Source organism: Lepidochelys kempii, chromosome 6 (genome assembly GCF_965140285.1).
Source record: "Lepidochelys kempii isolate rLepKem1 chromosome 6, rLepKem1.hap1, whole genome shotgun sequence".
Classification (NCBI taxonomy): Eukaryota; Metazoa; Chordata; order Testudines; family Cheloniidae; genus Lepidochelys; species Lepidochelys kempii.
This window is the reverse complement of record NC_136385.1, coordinates 74253952-74272615: the sequence shown is the minus strand read 5'-3', so window position 1 is coordinate 74272615 and position 18664 is coordinate 74253952. Positions and strand designations below refer to the sequence as shown.

The following is an 18664-nucleotide window of genomic DNA, read 5'->3' as shown; positions in this document are numbered from 1 at the left end:
TGTGCTTGGTGCAACACACCTGCTTTGAAGCTAGGGGAAGATCCCTGGTATAGGTGTTTCATCCAGTGGAGAGATACCTGTCAAGTAGGTGTTGTGTGATGAGTTGATGAAGTAATGTGAGAGTGGCTGGGTCATGTCCTGGTACAGCACCACTTTGTCCAGTGATACAATATTGTTTTCAGGGCCACAGAGGAACCAGACCATCCCCTCTGGCGACAACTGCCCTGCAGGGAAAACAAAGCTATAAACCAGGGGTTGGCAAACTTTTTGGCCCAAGGGCCACATCGGGCTACAAAACTGTATGGAGGGCAAGGTAGGGAAGGCTGTGCCCCCGAAACAGCCTGGCCCCCAACCCCTATCTGCCCCCTCCCACTTCCTGCCCCCTGACTGCCCCCCTCAGAATTCCCAACCCATCCAATCCCCCCTGCTCCTTATCCCCTGACCGCCCCCTCCCAGGACCCCCTGCTCCAAACCCACCCCCTGGGACCCCACCCCCATCCAACCCCCCCTGCTCCCTATCCCCTGACTGCCCCCCTGGCCCTATTCACCCCTTGTCCACCCGACAGGCCCCCCCGGGACTCCCACGCGCTATCCAACCCCCCCGTTCCCCGACCGCCCCAGAACCTCCGCCCCATCCAACCGCTCCCTGTCCCCTGACTGCCCCCCAAGACCCCCTACCCAACCCCCCACTGCCGCACGTGCGCCACTGCCACCCCCTTACCATGCCACTCAGAGCGGCAGGAGCTTGCAGCCCTGCTGACCACAAGGCGGCATCGCTGTGGGGGGAGGCAGGACAGCAGGGAGAGGCCAGGAGCTAGCCTCCCCAGCCAGGAGCTCAAGGGCCGGGCAGGATGGTCGGCCCGCGGGCCATAGTTTGCCCACCTCTGCTATAAACAGAAGTGAAACGAAGAGGCCTGGCTCCCTTGCAGGTGGGTAATGCTGAAACACAGGGGCCTGCAGGAGTTAGACTGGCTGCTCCAGACACTCTGCTAAGCATCAGTGTAATGTGCAGTGTGAGATGATTCCATAGCACTGGAATGATAGAGAGGCAGTGTGCTGAACAAGACTCACCTCTCTGGATGTTAATCCCACTAGGTTCGTACTTCTCTATCAGGCCCTGCACCTGCTCTGGTTTGGCAGGAGGGAAAAGCATGTCATTGAGGCGGGAATCTCGCTGTTTCTTGTTGATAAACTTTGCCAAGTGCTCTTTGGTCATGTAGGGCTTGGCTTTCGAATGGCTAAGGGCAGAGAATCAGAGAGGAATGGAAGAGGGAATGTATTTAAGTATTACTGGAAAACCTCTTTTACAGCAGTGAGACGCAAGCTAACCCTTCCTGCAGCTGGCTGTGCATGCCCATCTCTCTGGACTCCCACCATTTCCTAGAAGGCCTTCTTTTCTCTGAAGGCTCCAGCTCTCTCTCACTTCCTCTACCTTGCAGCACCCTTTCCTCTTCTTTGTATCTTATTTCTGTACTATGCGTATTTAGTGCTGGTTAAAGGTTACACAGATTGGAGACCAAGGCCAAGGTTTTCAGAAGTGATCAATGGTTTTTGGTGCCTCAAGTTTTGGGTGCCCAACTTGAGAAACTATCAAGGGGCCTGATTTTCAGAAGAGCTGAGCACTTACCTTTGAAAATCAAACCCATTTAAGCCTTCACCAGCTTGGCCACCTGCACACAGAGGGACCCAAAATCATTGGTCACTTCTGAAAATCATGGTCTAAAGTTCTTTACCTGTCCACTGCACAGGTTCAAGTGCAGAAACTGGCAGTGCACACTTCCCACCCATTTGATTCAGCCTTGACCTGTGACCACCTCTAGCAATGAAGAGGGTAGATCAGTCTCCATACCCCTGCCAGGCCTTGCCCTCTCTTTTGAGGCTGTCAGTAAGCATGTCAATTCCATTGGTGACGCGGACACCTGCACATTAGGAGCAGGACTGAGAATGAAGTCACTTCATACACCCCAGTCATCTTGCTTCAGTTGTACTGTATCTTCCTCCTTTATTGTCCCCCATTTGCCTGTCTTTTCCCCTCATGAAACAAAGCCTGCCCCTGGAGCATGAGGAAGACTCACAGAGAGGTGAATATCTCATCGATCTCCGGACGGGGGCACAGGTTCATCAGGAAGGTTTTATACACTTTCTCAGGGAAGTCCTCTGGATTGATCGCATCATTCTGAAAATGAAACCGCAGCTCGCAAGTATTGCAAACCCATGTCTGCCGTCACTTCCTTATTAGAGCCAGTTGCCCATATTCCTATTGCCCTGCTCCATAGTACCTGGAGTATCCCTGTTTGTGGTCATGTGAATTAGCACACAGAGCATCAGACGTTGCTTAGAGGAACAGGGCAAGTAATTTGTGATGGATTGGGGGAAGCTATTTCAATGGGGTAGTTTGTGAGTTGTCCCTGGTGTCCCTTGGGAAGGCGCAGTTGTTGCGTGGATAAAGCAGTGGCCTGGGATTCAGAATATCTGGGGTATATTCTTGACTCCACTATTGACTTGCTGAGTGACTTTGGCCAAGTCTCTGTGCCTCTTTTTCCCTTTTGTCTACCTTATCTATTGAGACTGTCAGCTCTTTGGGGCCCTCAGTGACACTGTAATAGAAATAATAATAATTGATGTCATCATGGCTGGGGACGGGGTAAAGCTACAACATGGTACAGACTATAGAGTTTCACAGTAATTTAGAGTGTTGGTCTGGGAAGTCTACCTCTTTGGGGCTGTTTTAGGGATAGCAACATCATGGTCAAGAGGTCAGGGCCAGGGAAGGTATTGTCCTGTAGCTCTGGATACCTCTGAATATGCCAAGAAGTCACTCACCTTGCCCTTTGGAAGGTGACAAGCATGTAATGCAGCTTCTACCCTCTTCCTGTCTGCAGGAAACATCTGAAAAATACTGAGAGAGAGAAGGGCAGTTAGAGCCTGCAAAATGACAATTTGTGAAGAGCCGTGAGAGAGAGCAGAGGTTGGGGCTGCTGGCAGGTGCAGTCAGAGGGTGGGATAAGATGGGGTGGGGTAGTGGGGAGCTACAATCAGAGAGAGGGACAAAAGGGTAAATGTAAAACTGGTTCACAGAGAGAAAAAGAATAGATACATGGTGAGATGTTATGTACAAAATGCTTAAAGGTATTTAGGGGCCTAACTCCCATTGATATCAATACATAAATACCTATGAGGACCTGGACTTAATATTTTACAGGAGGTATTTCCACTGCTGCTTCAATTCAGAGGTTTCCCCAACCAAGGCCAACTTTAGTTTCTGCTGGGGACCCTATAGGACAAGGGAGGGCAAACTACAGCCCATGGGTTCGATCTGGCCCGTCAAGGCTTTCAATCCGGCCCACGGGATTGCCAGCCCCATGGCATAGCGGGGCTAATCCCTGCCTGCCCTAGCCCTGTGCCGCTCCCAGGGGAGCATCACGTCCCTGAGGCCCCTGGGGGAGGGGGGACAGAGGGTTCCGTGCACAGCCCACCGCAGCTCCCATTGGCCGGGAATGGGGAACCGCAGCCAATGGGAGCTTTGGGGGTGGTACCCACAGTCGAGGGCAGTGCGTGGTGGAGCCTCCTGCCCCACCCCACATCCAGGAGCCACTGCCGGACATGCCAGCCATTTTCGGGAGTGGCAAGGGCCAGGGCAGGCAGGGAGCCTGCCTTAGCCCTGCTGCGCATCACTGCCACCCTGGAGCCCGTCGAGGTAAGCGGCACCAGGCCGGAGCCCGTACCCCGAACCTCTCCTGCACCCCGCACCCCAACCCACTGCCCTGAACCCCCTAGCCACCTGCCCTGAACTCCCGGCCGCACTCTTCCTGCACCCCGCACCCCAGCCCGCTGCCCTGAGCCCCCTCCTGTACCCCGCACCCCTCCTGCACTCCAAACCCTTGCCCTGAGCCCCTTCCTGCACACTGCATCCCCTCCCACACCCCACAATCCTTCCCACACCCCAACACCCTGCCCCAGTTGTACATTCAGGGCAGTTTTAAACTTCTTAGAAAGTGTCCATGAGGCCCCTTACTCTTAATATAGAAGAGAATTTATACATCATTGGGGAAAATCAACCCTGTGTTAGAGCCCCTTTACATTGCACCAGTTAAACCAATACAAAGGGGTCATCAGGCCCGCGAGGAATATCTCTAGCATAAGAGACCCTTTCTAAGAGGCAGAGGGCCCATTGAAGCGTGTAAAGGGAGCCACGGAGGGGTTGGGGGCACAGTCAGGAGAGTCCTGTGTCCCAGCATTTCTACACTACTGCAATGGCTGCCCAGGTGTGCACCAGGAGCTAAAGTAGCCCTGCTCTGGAGAAGGGCAGTGCGAACCACCTCCTCCGTCACTGCACCAGCACAAGCTCAGACACGGGGGGAACAGGGCCTCAAGCCCGATTCTGCTCTCACTTGCATTGGCGTAAATCCAGAGTAACTGCTGAAATCAGTGGAGATACACTGGTATTAAACTGGGATAAACTGGGGAGAAGGCCCAAAGATTTTATACACAGATAACGGGAAAGCAATTAAAGAACACATCAGCTCAGAATTCCCAGAGGGCAGTAAGAAACACAGGCGTCCCAGCACTGCTGCCAGCCAGCAGACAGCTCATTTAGAGATGGACCAGGACCAGAACCCCTTAAGCTTCTGGAGGGTGGTTAAAATGAGATTTGGATCTTACCCAGCCTTGGTTTTGCAAAACAAAACCCCAACAAATGAGGCTTTATACAACCCAGACCAGACCTGGTTGTTGATCTCTACTCTAATTGAGATCAGAGGGCTAATCCCAGGGTTCTTCTTACTGCATTAAAGGGTAGCCCCTGCTAGTGGGATCTCCCAAGGCATATCCCCCCATGGCCTAACCCCCTTCTGGGGACAGCCAGAAGAGACAGAAGTCCCTTTCCCTCTTCTTGGGGGAAGGACCAGAATCCCTAAGAGGTAATGTCTTCCTCCGGGTGCAGCAAGGCAGACAAAGCCAGGTTGGGTTCTCGTCCCTTCACCCACCTGCTCTGTTTTCAGCCTGACTGGGTGCACAATGAGATATAAATGCCTGTACTCACTTCCTGACAGGAATTTTTCCTTCAGCATTGAGTTGCATCTTCAGCTTCACCAGGCTGTGAAAAAGAGCAGATTAGACAAGAACATGCTTGTATAACCTTTCCAGACCCCACATACCAGGATTCAGGGAGAGGGAAAGAAACTCAGATGTTAACTGCCAAATAGAGTCCTGTCTGCGGCATTGCTGTAGTCGCATTGGTCCCAGGATATGAGAGAGACAAGGTGGGTGAGGTGGTCATATCTTTGATTAGACCAAATTCTGTTTTGTGAGAGAGACACGCTTTCAAGCTACACAGAGCTCTTCTTTAGGTCTGGCAGATTTTGAGATGCTACCCACCAGTAGAGGTTTGGTCCTACTCTTTGGGAAGGAGGCAGACAAAGATAGGTAGTCAGCACAGTATATAAATACTTCTGTACCACAGTGAGAAATGAGAAACACCTAAGAGAGGTGGTTTTATTTGTTGCTCTACCATGATCCCTGTGGTCAGTTAAATAATATGACACAGTCCTGGAAAGAAAGACTCAGTATGTGTCAGGGCTAATGTGATCCTGGAGGGAATCTTCCCTGGATATAACTCTTGGGGCTCTTGATTTAATTGCTTTTGTATAATACCAAGCATATGCTTAACTGGCTCACTGTGTACTTTGGTTTCAGTCATTCTCATTATGGCTATGTCTACACTACACACCACTGGCAGTGGCATGTTGTGTAGGTGTAGTTGCATGTTGCAGTGAAAAGCACACCACATCTGAGTCTTTCCCTGCTGCTGGAGCCTTTCCCCGCTGCCAGTAAATGGGCAGAGCCTTTCCCCGCTGTAATGGGCATGCTAAATTAAATTGTGTTATGCCGTTCAGCCACTAGGTGGCACTGCGCATAAAAATCCCTTTTTTAACAACCCTCAATCACACCACGCAGAGCATTAAAGGATCTTATGATGAACATAGCTGGTATGTATAAGCAAGTTCTGGGACCAGTCCACATCTGGTACAGGAGCATGACATGGTGTCAGTAGTAAATTAAGAACAGACACAAAAGGAAAACAGCAACAGATGTTGCAGACAAAAGGAACAGCAACAAAGGTTGCAGGATCTCATCAATATGCCACTCTTCAGTGCCCCAGAGAACTTCAGCTTTGACAAACCTTTCCAGTGGACAGAAAGAAAGCAGTATTTTGCAAGATTTTGAATTGCAAAAAACTCCACAAAGAAACTGGAGATATACAGCGATCTTCGCTAATATATGCTATGGGGAAGTTGGCAGAGCATATCTTTAAATCCTTTGACTTTACTGAAGAAAGTCATGGAGATCACTATGAAAGGGTTCTGGCTATGTTAGATGCATTCTTTATAGCTCAGAAATGTGGTTTATGAAAGAGCATGTTTTCACCAGAGACTTCAAGAACCAGGGGGAAAATAATGAATGTTTTATAAGAGCTCTGCATACATTGGCTGAAAACTGATTTTTGGCAATGCAAATCATGAAAGCATCAGAGACAGGCTAGTAGTTAGTGGGTTAGCAGATAAAAACCTTTCACAGCAGCTACAACTGAAGAGAGGTTTAACACTAGCGACAGCTATGCAGATAGCAAAAGAGTCAGAATTAGTCAAACAATATAACAAAAGGCAGGAGCAATTTGAAAGAGAGCTCACTAAAACTGAAACTCACTAAGCTATAAACAGACACTTGAGTGTTAAAAGTCATTGTCATAAAACCCCTGAGGCAAGGAGAAAGAACTCTGAGGCTAAAGCTGTGTCTACACTGTCACTTTCAGCGCTAAAACTTTAGTTGTTCAGGGGTGTGAACCCCCCACCCCCCGCACGACAAAGTTTTAGCGCTGAAAAGCGCCAGTATAGACAGCACTCCCAGTAATAAAGCTGCCACCGCTCATTCGGGGTGGGGCTTTTTTATCGCCAGGAGAGCTCACCCCCGGCGATAAAGCGTGTCTACATTGCCCATGTTACAGCGCTGCCGTGGCCACACTGTAACATGGGCAGTGGAGACATACCCTGAGAGACAAATTCCAGCCTACATGCACAGTGGGTGCTGCATGTCCAGTCACAGGCAAACAGCATAATGTGTGCATGAAATATGGACATTTTGCAGCTGTTTGCTGCACCAAAACAATCAGGGAGTTGACTCACATTACAGACAATCAAGAGCCATTATTTCTGGGATCTATCACTTGTGATGACAGAGAGCCTTCCTGGAGAGTGAAACTGAATATTCATGGATCAACCACCTGTTGATCACTTTAGATAAGCTATTACCAGCAGGACAGTGGGGTGGGAGGAGGTATTGTTTCATGATTTCTGTGTGTATATAAAGTCTGCTGCAGTTTCCACGGTAAACATCTGATGAAGTGAGCTGTAGCTCACGAAAGCTCATGCTCAAATAAATTGGTTAGTCTCTAAGGTGCCACAAGTACTCCTTTTCTTTTTGCGAATACAGACTAACACGGCTGTTCCTCTGAAACATGGAAAGACTATTGCCTTTATAATTGACTCAGGAGTTGACCTCACAGTCATCTCAGAAGGACTTACAATCACCTTCAACCCTTTCCAAAGCTGAAGTTACCTGAGACAGCTCTGACAGTATTCTGACCTGCATGGGCCAGTCCACTACAGAAATAACTTACGATCTGGATGCATCGCTTTTGTCTTTGTATGTGATCTATGGGCTACAGACCAACAGCCTTCTCAGCTGCAGTGTGGCAGCCACGATGGGCCTAGTGAGACAAGTGGAAGAACTTGATGGAATATTAGGTCATATTGGACTTCTGAAAGGCAATCCAGTACAAATAACCTTAAGAGACAATACTGAACCATACATACATACACCTCGAAGGATTCCTACCTCATTACATCATAAAGTGGAAACCGAGTTAAAGAGAAGGGAGTGGATTCACATATTAGAAGAAAATTTCTGAGCCAACAGCCTGGTGTGTGCCAATAGTACCAGTTATAAAGAAAAATGGAAAAATGTGACTCTGTAGATCTTAAAAGACTATATGAAGCAGTTGTGAGAGAAAAATATATCCTCCCAACACTGGAAGACTTCCTCCCCAAAGTGAAAGGGATGCCTCAGCCGGATATCTAAACAATTTCTTTAGCTAAAGCAAGTGCTACATTTATCACACCCTTTGGGAGATTTTGCTTTCAAAGATTACCTTTTGGGATTACCAGTGCACCTGAAGTTATCCAAAGAAAGATGGCAGAATTGTTAATGAGCACAAATGAAGTTATAGTTTTCGTAGATGATATTCTGATATATGGTTCTTCAACACAACAAACCACTCAATGAAGTCCTAAGCCTAATCAGTCTGGACTGATGCTAAACAAGGAAAAATGCATTTCCGCCTACCCCAAATTTTGTTTTTGAGACAGACCATAAACAGAGATGGAATCAGTCCTAGCCCTGAGAAAGTAAAAGCAATTTGAGAATGGAATGCACCAACTAATGAACCAGAACTGATATAGGAGTACTTGTGGCACCTTAGAGACTAACCAATTTATTTGAGCATAAGCTTTCGTGAGCTACAGCTCACTTCATCGGATGCATAAAAGTGGAAAATGCAGTGAGGACATTTTTATACACACAGACCATGAAAAAATGGGTTTTTATCACTTCAAAAGGTTTTCTCTCCCCCCACCCCACTCTCCTGCTGGTAATAGCTTATCTAAAGTGATCACTCTCCTTACAATGTGTATGATAATCAAGGTGGGCCATTTCCAGCATAAATCCAGGGTTTAACAAGAATGTCTGAGGAACGGGGGGGGGGGGGGGGGAGGCTTGAATAGAGACTGGGAGTGGCTAAGTCATTATGCAAGGTAACCTATTTCCCCTTGTTTTTTCCTTATTCCCCCTACCCCCCAATTCCTCAGAAGTTCTTGTTAAACCCTGGATTTATGCTGGAAATGGCCCACCTTGATTATCATACACATTGTAAGGAGAGTGATCACCGTAGATAAGCTATTACCAGCATGAGAGTGGAGTGGGGGGAGAGAAAACCTGGATTTGTGCTGGAAATGGCCCACCTTGATTATCATACACATTGTAAGGAGAGTGATCACTTTAGATAAGCTATTATCAGCAGGAGAGTGGGGTGGGGGGAGAGAAAACCTTTTGAAGTGATAAACACCCATTTTTTCATGGTCTGTGTGTATAAAAATATCCTCACTGCATTTTCCACTTTTATGCATCCGATGAAGTGAGCTGTTGCTCACGAAAGCTTATGCTCAAATAAATTGGTTAGTCTCTAAGATGCCACAAGTACTCCTTTTCTTTTTGCGAATACAGACTAACACGGCTGCTACTCTGAAACCTGTCAGAACTGATACATATATACTGAGCTAGTAAATTACCTTGGTCAATGCCTACAAGACCTTTCTACAGTGATAAAACCACTGAATGAATTGTTGGAGTATATCTACAGTGCAACTAAATACCCATGGCTGGCCCATGTCACCTGACTTGGGCTCATGGAGCTTGGGCTGCATGGCTGTTAAATTGTTGTGTAGATATTCAGGCACAGGCTGAAGACCAGACTCTGCGACCCCGTGAGGGGAGAGGGTCCCAGAGCCCAGGCTCCAGCCCAAGCCCAAATGTCTACATTGCTTAAACAACCCCGCAGCCTGCGTCTGAGTCAGCTGTCACAGGCCAGCTACAGGTGTTTAGTTGCAGTGTAGACATACCCTTAAAGTCGAACACATCTTGGCTATGGGGCCCAAATCAAGACATTTTCTTCAAAAAGGTAAAAGGATTGATCTCAGCTGCTCCATTTCTCCAGTACTGTAATGTGAACAAACCCACAAGGGTCAGTGCAGATGTAAGGAGCATAACCTAGGTGGGGCATTGTTGCAACAACATGGCTCTGAGTGGGGGCCAGTTGCATTTAGCTCTTGCTCCCTTACAGGAGCACAAAACTGATATGCATAGATTGAAAAAGAGTGCCTGGCAAGCATATGGGCATGTGAGAACTTCTACAGAGATCTGTGTGGACTGGTAACAGACAATAAATAGCTTGTAAACCTCATCAGTGGAAAAGACCTGGATCAAGCACTGCTCAGATGCCAACATCTACTGCTAAGGTTAATGAAATTTAACCCAGTTGCTAAATATGTTCCTAGGAAAAATCTGGTGATAGCAGACACTCTATCACAGAGCCCAGCATCACACTCAGCTACCTGTGAGCTTGAAGATGACATAATGGCAAATGTGGATACTGTGGCTGCATACAGACCAGTGTCAGAAAAGGGATTCCTCCAGCTAAAAAAACCCAACCTTGACAGACACTCAACTTCAAGAAGTTCAAGTTACATTTGAGGCGGCTGACTCGAGTATCTAAAGGACACTAAGGAAGTGATAAGAGACTACTTTGTGGTGCGTGGACAATTGAATGAGTCAAATGGACTTGTGATTAAAGGCAATTTGCATCGTAATTCCAGACAAATGAGTGGAGAAATCCTAAACCTCATCCATGAAGGACATCAAGGATTAATTAAATGCTGTGAACGGGCCAACCAGGTGGCCAGGCATCAGCAAGGAGATAAAGAATAAAGCATCTGCACATGAACATTGCAGAACTAACAGACCAACACAACACAAGGAACCCTTAATAACAGCACCTCTACCAGACGGACCTTGGAAGAGACTCACTGAAGATTTATGTGAATTCAGAGGCCATCATTACCTGGTCTTCATGGACTATTTTTCCACATACGAAGAAATAGTGTATTTGAAAGACATAATATGCCACAGTGTTATTGAGAAACTGAAGTCCATTTTTGCTCAGTTTGGTATTCCAGAACAACTACTGATGGGCAACGGACCACAATTCACTGCAGCAGAATTTAAGTCATTCCAAACAAAATATGATTTTGACCATATTTACTAGCAGCCCCTTTTACCCAGAAGCAAATGGAGAGGCTGAAAGAGCTGTAGAGAAGGCTAAGAAAATCTTACAGTAGGAAGATCCTTTCCTTGCTCTTCTGTGTTACAGATCAACACCAATAGCAGCTACTGGATATAGTTCAGCACAAATCCTGATGGGAAGACAACTCAGAACTACTATTCCATCTTTGGAAAAGAATCTATTTCCAAAGTGGCCAGGAATGAAGAGAATAGCCAAATGGGATAAAAAGGCTAACAAAGCTTATGAACACTTTTACAACAGATGTCACTCAGTTAGAAAACTGCCAGGTCTAGAGACTATGTTCACGTCAAACTGGATGAGGAAAAAGAATGGATAATGCCAGCTGCCATAAAGAAAAAGAATTCAGCACCCAGATCATATGTGATTGAGACCAACAGTGGAGACTTCAACAGAAACCATCAACATCTACAGCTTGTTTCTCAGAAAGAACAATCAACAGAGCAAACTACAGATGGCAGATGCACAAGCAAAAGAAGACGACTCAAGGATTCCAAACTGACCACAACCAATCATTGCAAGTAATGGACACCCTTTCACCATTGCCAGAGTCTTTCCTTCAGTGTGGGGAAGGGCTCCAGAAATGGGGAGGCAGCAGGATGCTACATTGCTAAAAATTAGCAGTGTAAATGGGTAGGCATGGCTTGGGTGAGTAGAGAACTGTCTAGGGCATGTACTCAGGTATGTCCCACACCCTTCAAGCATGTCTTTACTGTGCTCGTCTAAGCCAGGCTTCACCGTTTACACTGTTATTTATACCCATTCTACGGAGACTACGCCGGTATACACCCTACATGCCGCCAAAAGAAGGGTACAGTGTACATGCACCCAAAGTGACATACAGCCTAGATACCACATTGCACCTGTTGTTATGGGCAACTGAGTTCAAACAAGGTTTGTTGCTGAATTGCAGAAGCCCTTTGCTCCCAAGGAGCCCACCCTGGCATCATTCTCTACGGAGACAGGCAGGAAGAGCAATGGGTTGGAGTTTTAAAGAGTAACATTAATTGGAAGCCACTTACATTTTCTCCAGGAAGGTGTAGCGAGATGCATTGGATGTCAGTGGATTTCTAACGATGGCCATGATATCCTCAGCCCAGCTCTGGCAACAAAACAAATGCAATCAGAGGTTAGAAAAATGGCACCAATCAGGACATGGCATCTGCACTCTGAATGGTGCTGACCTCCCATCCCGTCCTCACAGCCTGAGGAGCAGTGCGCACCCTCTGGTCCCTGCCACCTGCCTAGTCTTGAGCCCCTGTTTCTACACCTGCTTACAGTAGGACCTTGAACTTACCCTCCTATCCTTTGCTTTGTCCACTTTAACTGCAGGAAGGAGGATGATGAAGTGAACAGCAGCAGCACATTAATTCCTTCCTTCTGCTTGCAGGGGCTCCAGGCTGGAGCTCAAGGGCACTGTACCCCCCTCTCTTTTGGAACGGGATTCCTGTCCCTTGCAGCTGGCAAGCTTGTCAGTCATGCTCAAGAAACAGGGGATTTAGAATTCCCACCCTCCCACTTTCCACTAATACTACCATTCCTGGACATCCCTGGTGGTCCATTCCCCTGAGGTCTCAGATACCTTGCCAACACTCTCTTTGTAGGAGACAAAGTTGTGGAAAGTGAGATCCACCATATCGGGGCCGGTCACAACAGTCAGAGTCTTGAGCAGGAAGTTGTTGTCTGGGAAATCTAAGTTAAAAACCTCTCGGAGCTTCTGGCTCTGCAAAGGGAAACAAGGTAAAAATGAAGGGGGATGGGTAAACTGACACCAGAAAACAAGACCCAACCCAAACCTTTACCCAAATTTGCACTGAACCCTTATGGAAGCTGGAAAAAGTTTTTAGAAAACTTTTTATATTATTCATTTTCACTGTGGGCCTCTGTACTTCCTGGGTCCAGTGGGAATGTGAAGAGGTACTAGAGCAGCCTGGCATTTCTGATCTGACCAAGAGATCTCAGAAGAAACTTTCTTCTTGAGAGATCTCCAGTGACGGTTGCCAATTGTCTAATCTCAAAAAACTAAACAGTCTTGCCTCACCCCTTCCCCAAAACCCTACCCCTCCCGCTCCCCCGCCCCTGCTAATTTTATCCCGCCTCCCTCCATCGCTTGCTCTCCCCCACCCTCACTTGCTCATTTTCACCAAGCTGGGGCAGGGGGTTGGGGTGCGGGAGGGGATACAGACTCTGGGTTGGGGGTGCAGGCTCTGGGGTGGAGCCAGAAATGAGGGGTTCAGGGTGCGGGAGGGGGCCCTGGGCTGGGGCAGAGGGCTGGGGTGCAGGAAGGGTGAGGGCGCCAGCTGGGGATGTGGGCTCTGGGGTGGGGCCAGGGATGATGGATTTGGGGTGTAGGAGGGGGCTCTGGGCTGGAGGTTGGGGTGCAGAGGGTGGGAGTGAGGGCTCTGGCTGGGGGTGTAGACTCTGGGGTGGAGCCTGGGATTATGGGTTTGGGGTGTGGGAGGGGGCTCCAGGCTGAGGCAGGGGGCTGGGATGTGGGAGGGGGTACAGGCTCTTGGCTGGGAGTGCGGGCTCTGGGGTGGAGCCAGAAATGAGGGGTTTGGAGTGTGGGAGGAGGCTCAGGGCTGGGGCACAGGTTTGAAGTGCAGGAGGGGGTTCAGTGCATGGGCTCTGGGAGGGAGTTTGGGTGCGGGAGGGTGCTCAGGGCTGGGGCAGGGGGTTCGGGTGCAGGAGGGAATTCAGGGTGTGGGCTCCAGGCGGTGCTTAGCTCAGGCAGCTCTGGGGAAGCAGCTGGCATGTCTCTCCAGCTCCTAGGTGAAGGCACGGCCAAGCGTCTCTGTGCGCTGCCCCTGCCCACAGGTACCACCCTGGCAGCTCCCATTGGCCGTGGTTCCTGGCCAACGGGAGCTGCGGAGCCAGTGCTCAGGGCAGGGGCAGTGCGCGGAGTCCCCGTGGCTGCCCCTATGCCTAGGAGCCAGAGGGACATGCTGACTGCTTCCTGGGAGCCATGTGGAGCTGGGTAGGGAGCCTGCCAGCCCCACGCCAACTGGACTTTTAACGGCCCGGTCAGCAGTGCTGACTGGAGCTGCCAGGGTCCCTTTTTGACTGGGTGTTCCAATCGAAAACCGAACCCCTGGCAACCCTATCTCCAGTCCAAATTTGCTGACGTTGCCGATATTGTAATGTATGGAATAAGGTGACAGACACTACTGAAGCAGGGTTCCTGAGTTTATTACAAACAAGCTGTTTATCAGCATCACACAATAGTCTTAAGGCTGGATTACTGCAGTACTCCTTACTCCAACATCACCATAACATTATCTCTTCCCAATGCAGTTGGAGTGTTAGTTATGATCTTTAAAGCCCTCCATGGTCTAGGACCCGGTTATCTGAGAGATGGACTCTCTCCCTGTGTCTTGTGCCAGTAGTTGTGATCGCTTGAGTCATGCTTGCTGCCAGTTCCTGGAGTTGGTCCCTCTGTAAAATGAGTGTCAGAGCCCCTCACTTCTGGAACCTGTCTCCCCTCCATCCCACCTCACATTTGTGACCCGCCAGAGCCTGAGTTGGACAAGTACAGACCTTCTCTGATTAGTGTAATATGTATTTCATTACTGGATCACGTTAAGGATAATACATGTCAATTTTTACAGAATCTTTGTAGAATTATTTTTCATTAATTTTCTTCATCACCACGTAAAATCTCCCAAATGTAAGGTGCTGCGGTGCAGGGCACCACAATTTACAATGAAATAAGTAACATTCACAAATCATGAAAGAAGTGCATTAAATTCACTATATAAATGTAATCCTCCAGCCAAAACCAAACGAACGGCCTGATCCTGCCCCTCTTGAAGTCAATAGCAAAATTGCCATTGACTTCGGTGGGAGCAGAAGCAGGCCCGACTTCTAGCTGCATATGTGCAGCTAAAGTTCTAAACTGCTACCATAAACGTAGTGGCCCAGATTCAGAGGTGATGTCTAGTGGGTGTAGGTACAAGGGAGACTGAGTCTACAGTAGTGTAACTTACAAGTTGAGGAAAGTGTGAGTGGCAGTCTCTTAGAATCTCTTTCACTCACCTCTGAATTTGGCCCAAGTAAAGTACAATCAGTTGCTCACATACAAAATGGGAAGTGACTGCCTAGGAAAGAGTACTGCGGAAAGGGATCTGGGGGTCATAGTGGACCACAAGCTAAATATGAGTCAACAGTGTAACACTGTTACAAAAAAAGCTAGCATCATTCTGGGATGTATTAACAGGAGTGTTGTAAGCAAGACATGAGAGGTAATTCTTCCGCTGTATTCCATGCTGATTAGGCCTCAGCTGGAGTATTGTGTCCAGTTCTGGGTGCCACATTTCAGGAAAGATGTGGACAAACTGGAGAAAGTCCAGAGAAGAGCAACAAAAATGATTAAAGGTCTAGAAAACATGACCTATGAGGGAAGATTGAGAAAATTGGGTTTGTTTAGTCTGGAAAAGAGAAGACTAAGAGGGGACATGATAACAGTTTCCAAGTACATAAAAGGTTGTTAAAAGGAAGAGGGAGAAGAATTGTTCTTCTTAACCTCTGAGGATAGGACGAGAAGCATTGGGTTTAAATTGCAGCAAGGGAGGTTTAGGTTGGACATTAGGAAAAACTTCCTAACTGTCAGGGTGGTTAAGCACTGGAATAAATTGCCTAGGAGGTTGTGGAATCTCCATCATTGGAGATTTTTAAGAGCAGGTTAGACAAACACCTGTCAGGTGTGGTCTAGATAATACTTAGTCCTGCCATGAATGCAGGGGACTGGACTAGATGACCTCTCGAGGTCCCTTCCAGTCCTATGATTCTATGATTCTATGTCTTCAACTCACAGTAAGCCCAAGCTAGCCTAGCCTGGTGTAGGTAGCTTTGCAGTGGGGATGCTCCATCCATGCTAAGTGCTACCCAAGTAATTGCATCCACACTGGTGCTGTACTAGCCTACGTGCTGGGATGAATTTCTGGGGTGCTATCCTATAGTTCTTAGTGATGCATTAAACTGGACCACTCTATTAATTCATTTGCCTGGTGCTCTCTCTTACCTAGCATGGAGCTGCTGTCTGTAGGAAGAACATGAGAACAATGCTTTAGGTAAATAATTTCCAAGGGGAAATACTCCTTATTACTGCAGACAGCTCTGAAGACAAAAGAAAACAGCATTTGGCTGCAAGAATTTTTAATGAGAATGTCATTAAGGAATTCAGTCTGCAAACCTCAAAGTGATTTGTAGTGCAACTGACTGGGACTGCTCTTTCTCTCTCTCTTTCTTGTCCACTAAGCATACAAATTCCCCCAAATTATGGGTCTTACAGACATCACACCTTCTGGCCAACTGGCAGCCCAAGAGGAGGGCTTCTTGGACAGCACCTCCATTCAAATGCTGTGTAAGTGCAGCAGAAATGAAGCAGGCAAACAGGAGGTCAAAAAGCCAGTGCAGAAGAAGAGAGAAGTTAGACCAGAAAGTACATCCCAGGTAGAGCTGTGGGATAGGATTGGAGGTCTACCAGCACCAGTGCTTGATTATCCTGCCTTTTCACCACAAAGTAGGGTGGGCTGCTGGCCCAGGCTGAAGCAAAACCCAAGATCAAGACTATGCCCTCAGCTGTGCTTGCTAGCTCAGGCTTAAAGCACCTTCTTAACCAGGGTTAGAGATTTTTGTGCGTGTGTAAGCAGGGGAATGGTCCCGCTATTGTGGGGAACCTTCCTGGCTTATACACTACCCTGGTAAAACGGGCTAGCGAAAGGATCTGAGTCCTTGCTCCCACCTCTTTTATCCAGAGGGCTCCCCTTCCACTCTCCTGTGTGGCAGAGTCCTCGTAACCCCAACAAGGCTGGGCCCAGGATTTCTGGGGCTCAAACCCCCAACCTTGTTGTGGTCACTTAGGTCAGGGTCTAGCATGTCCCCACTCTGGGGTGCTCTCTCTGCTCTGGATGCTTCCCTGATCTACTGATCATTCCACACAGTCCAAAGCAAATACAATTTATTAAACAGCAATTAATTTTGAAAAAATAAGGAAAATGGTTAAGGAAAACACATAACCCCACTCTGAGGGACGGGAACATTAGAACTAGCATCTCTGGAATGTAAGGGAAGTTCACAGTCTGTTCCTCACACGTCCCAGGCCTCCTGCCCAGGCCCTGGTTGTGCTGCAGGGATGCTGCAGGTCAGACATGCTCTGGCGGTGGCCACACACCTTCAGGCTCTAGGTGGCAGGACCTTTCTTCCCAGAGCCAGCCCCCCTGTTGGGGTTATGATCCCCCTCCAAGTCCGGCCCGCAAGGCCTCTTAGCTGGGGCACCTCCCTGCGCTGATCCCGCTGCCCGCTCACCACTCCAAGCTGCTCCCCGCACCCGGCTCCGGACTGCTCCAGCCCCAGCCCCAGCTCCACTCTGCCTCCCGCCCCCTGGGCTGCTTCTCTGGCCCCTCTGGCTCTGGTTGCTGCAGATCTCCTCCCAACACAGGTCTGCTCTCGGGGCTGCTTCTCTGGTTCTCTCTGGCCAGCATGACCCTGCCCCCCAGCTCAGCTCAGGCTCCTGCTTTCTCCTTAGCTCAGCCCCACTCTGTCTGTAGTCTGTTCCCTCATTAGCCTGCCCACCTGCCAATCAGGCTGACCTGGAGCATTGGCCTCTCCCCATTGTTCTTGCGGACTGTCAGTCTCAGAGTCCTGATTTCTCATCGACCCTTCCCCTTTTAGTACTGGGAGATGGCCAACCAAAAACCCCCACTAAGTTTTAGTATGGGGCCAACAGTACCCTTACACGTGGAGAGAAAGGGAGCACGGGCAACACCTGGGTTATCAGCTGGGCTAACTCTGCAGTAAAGATATATCCTTGTTAAACACATGCAAATACATGCTTGTATTCTATTACAATTCAAATCCCAGCTCTTCCTTTCCTGTCATTGAGTTTTCTGGTCACATTTGGATTGTAAATGGCCAGATTTTCAAAACAGCTCAGCACCCAGAACTTCTTATGTGCTTGTAAAATGCAATGGACACCCAAAGGCATGCTGTAAATTATAAGGTTTTATTTTTCAGGCATTTTCTATTATATTTTTATAGAGTTCAATGCTAGTTGAGTCTGTGATAAACATCTACCTTTAGGAAAAGGTAGATACCACCCCAAGACTATCAAACTAGCATCTGTGTCTTCCAAGAGCAAAGTGCCTTCTCCCATAGGGTGATTCCAACAGCCAACATAACATGAATGCATTTGAAATATGGGGAGGGGAGGGGAAAGACTGGAACAGAGACTTTTAAAAAAATTGTATGTGTATAGTATGTGTATAGTACATACTTCCCTTTCTGCCTCTGCCTATGCAGCAAGGCCCTTGGTATGATCAGGTCAGACTTCACTGATCCTTAGTGTTGCCAGGAGTCTGGTTTTCGACCGGAATGCCCGGTCAAAAAGGGAACCTGGCGGCTCCGGTCGCTGTTAAAAGTCTGGTCAGTGACGCAGTGGGACGAAGGCAGGCTCCCTGCCTCCCAAGGCTCTGCACGGCTCCCAGAAGCGGCCAGCATGTCCCTGCGGCCCCTAGGCAGAGTGGCAATCAGGGAAGCTCCGCAAGCTGCCCCCACCTCCACAGCGCATCCACTGCAGCTCCCATTGGCTGGGAACCACGGCTAATGGGAGCTGCGGGGGCAGCACCTGCGGGTGTGGGCAGTGCGCAGAGTCCCTTGGCCCCTCCTCCGCCTAGAAGCCGGACATGCCGGCTGCTT

At 48.5% G+C, this 18664-nt stretch overlaps 1 protein-coding gene and 1 long non-coding RNA gene across 8 annotated transcripts in view; one reads left to right on the top strand and one right to left on the bottom strand.

Annotated features, from left to right (window-relative positions):
• LOC140913094 (uncharacterized) overlaps positions 1-18664 on the top strand; it is a 63998-nt gene that overhangs the window by 21512 nt on the left and 23822 nt on the right. The gene's annotated exons all lie outside the window — the stretch shown is intronic.
• PLCB2 (phospholipase C beta 2) overlaps positions 1-18664 on the bottom strand; it is a 65510-nt gene that overhangs the window by 32059 nt on the left and 14787 nt on the right. For 5 of the 7 annotated variants that reach the window (XM_073348798.2, XM_073348799.2, XM_073348794.1 and 2 more), the window contains 7 exons: positions 12552-12692; positions 11992-12071; positions 5042-5095; positions 2824-2899; positions 2076-2176; positions 1072-1238; positions 78-224 (listed from right to left, as the gene is read on the bottom strand). In XM_073348798.2, the coding sequence (XP_073204899.1) occupies positions 78-224; positions 1072-1238; positions 2076-2176; positions 2824-2899; positions 5042-5095; positions 11992-12071; positions 12552-12692 (766 nt within the window). Of the gene's footprint in view, positions 1-77; positions 225-1071; positions 1239-2075; positions 2177-2823; positions 2900-5041; positions 5096-7675; positions 7715-11991; positions 12072-12551; positions 12693-18664 lie in introns of those variants that run through there. The other 2 variants (XM_073348800.2, XM_073348797.2) reach the window with 2 other exon arrangements.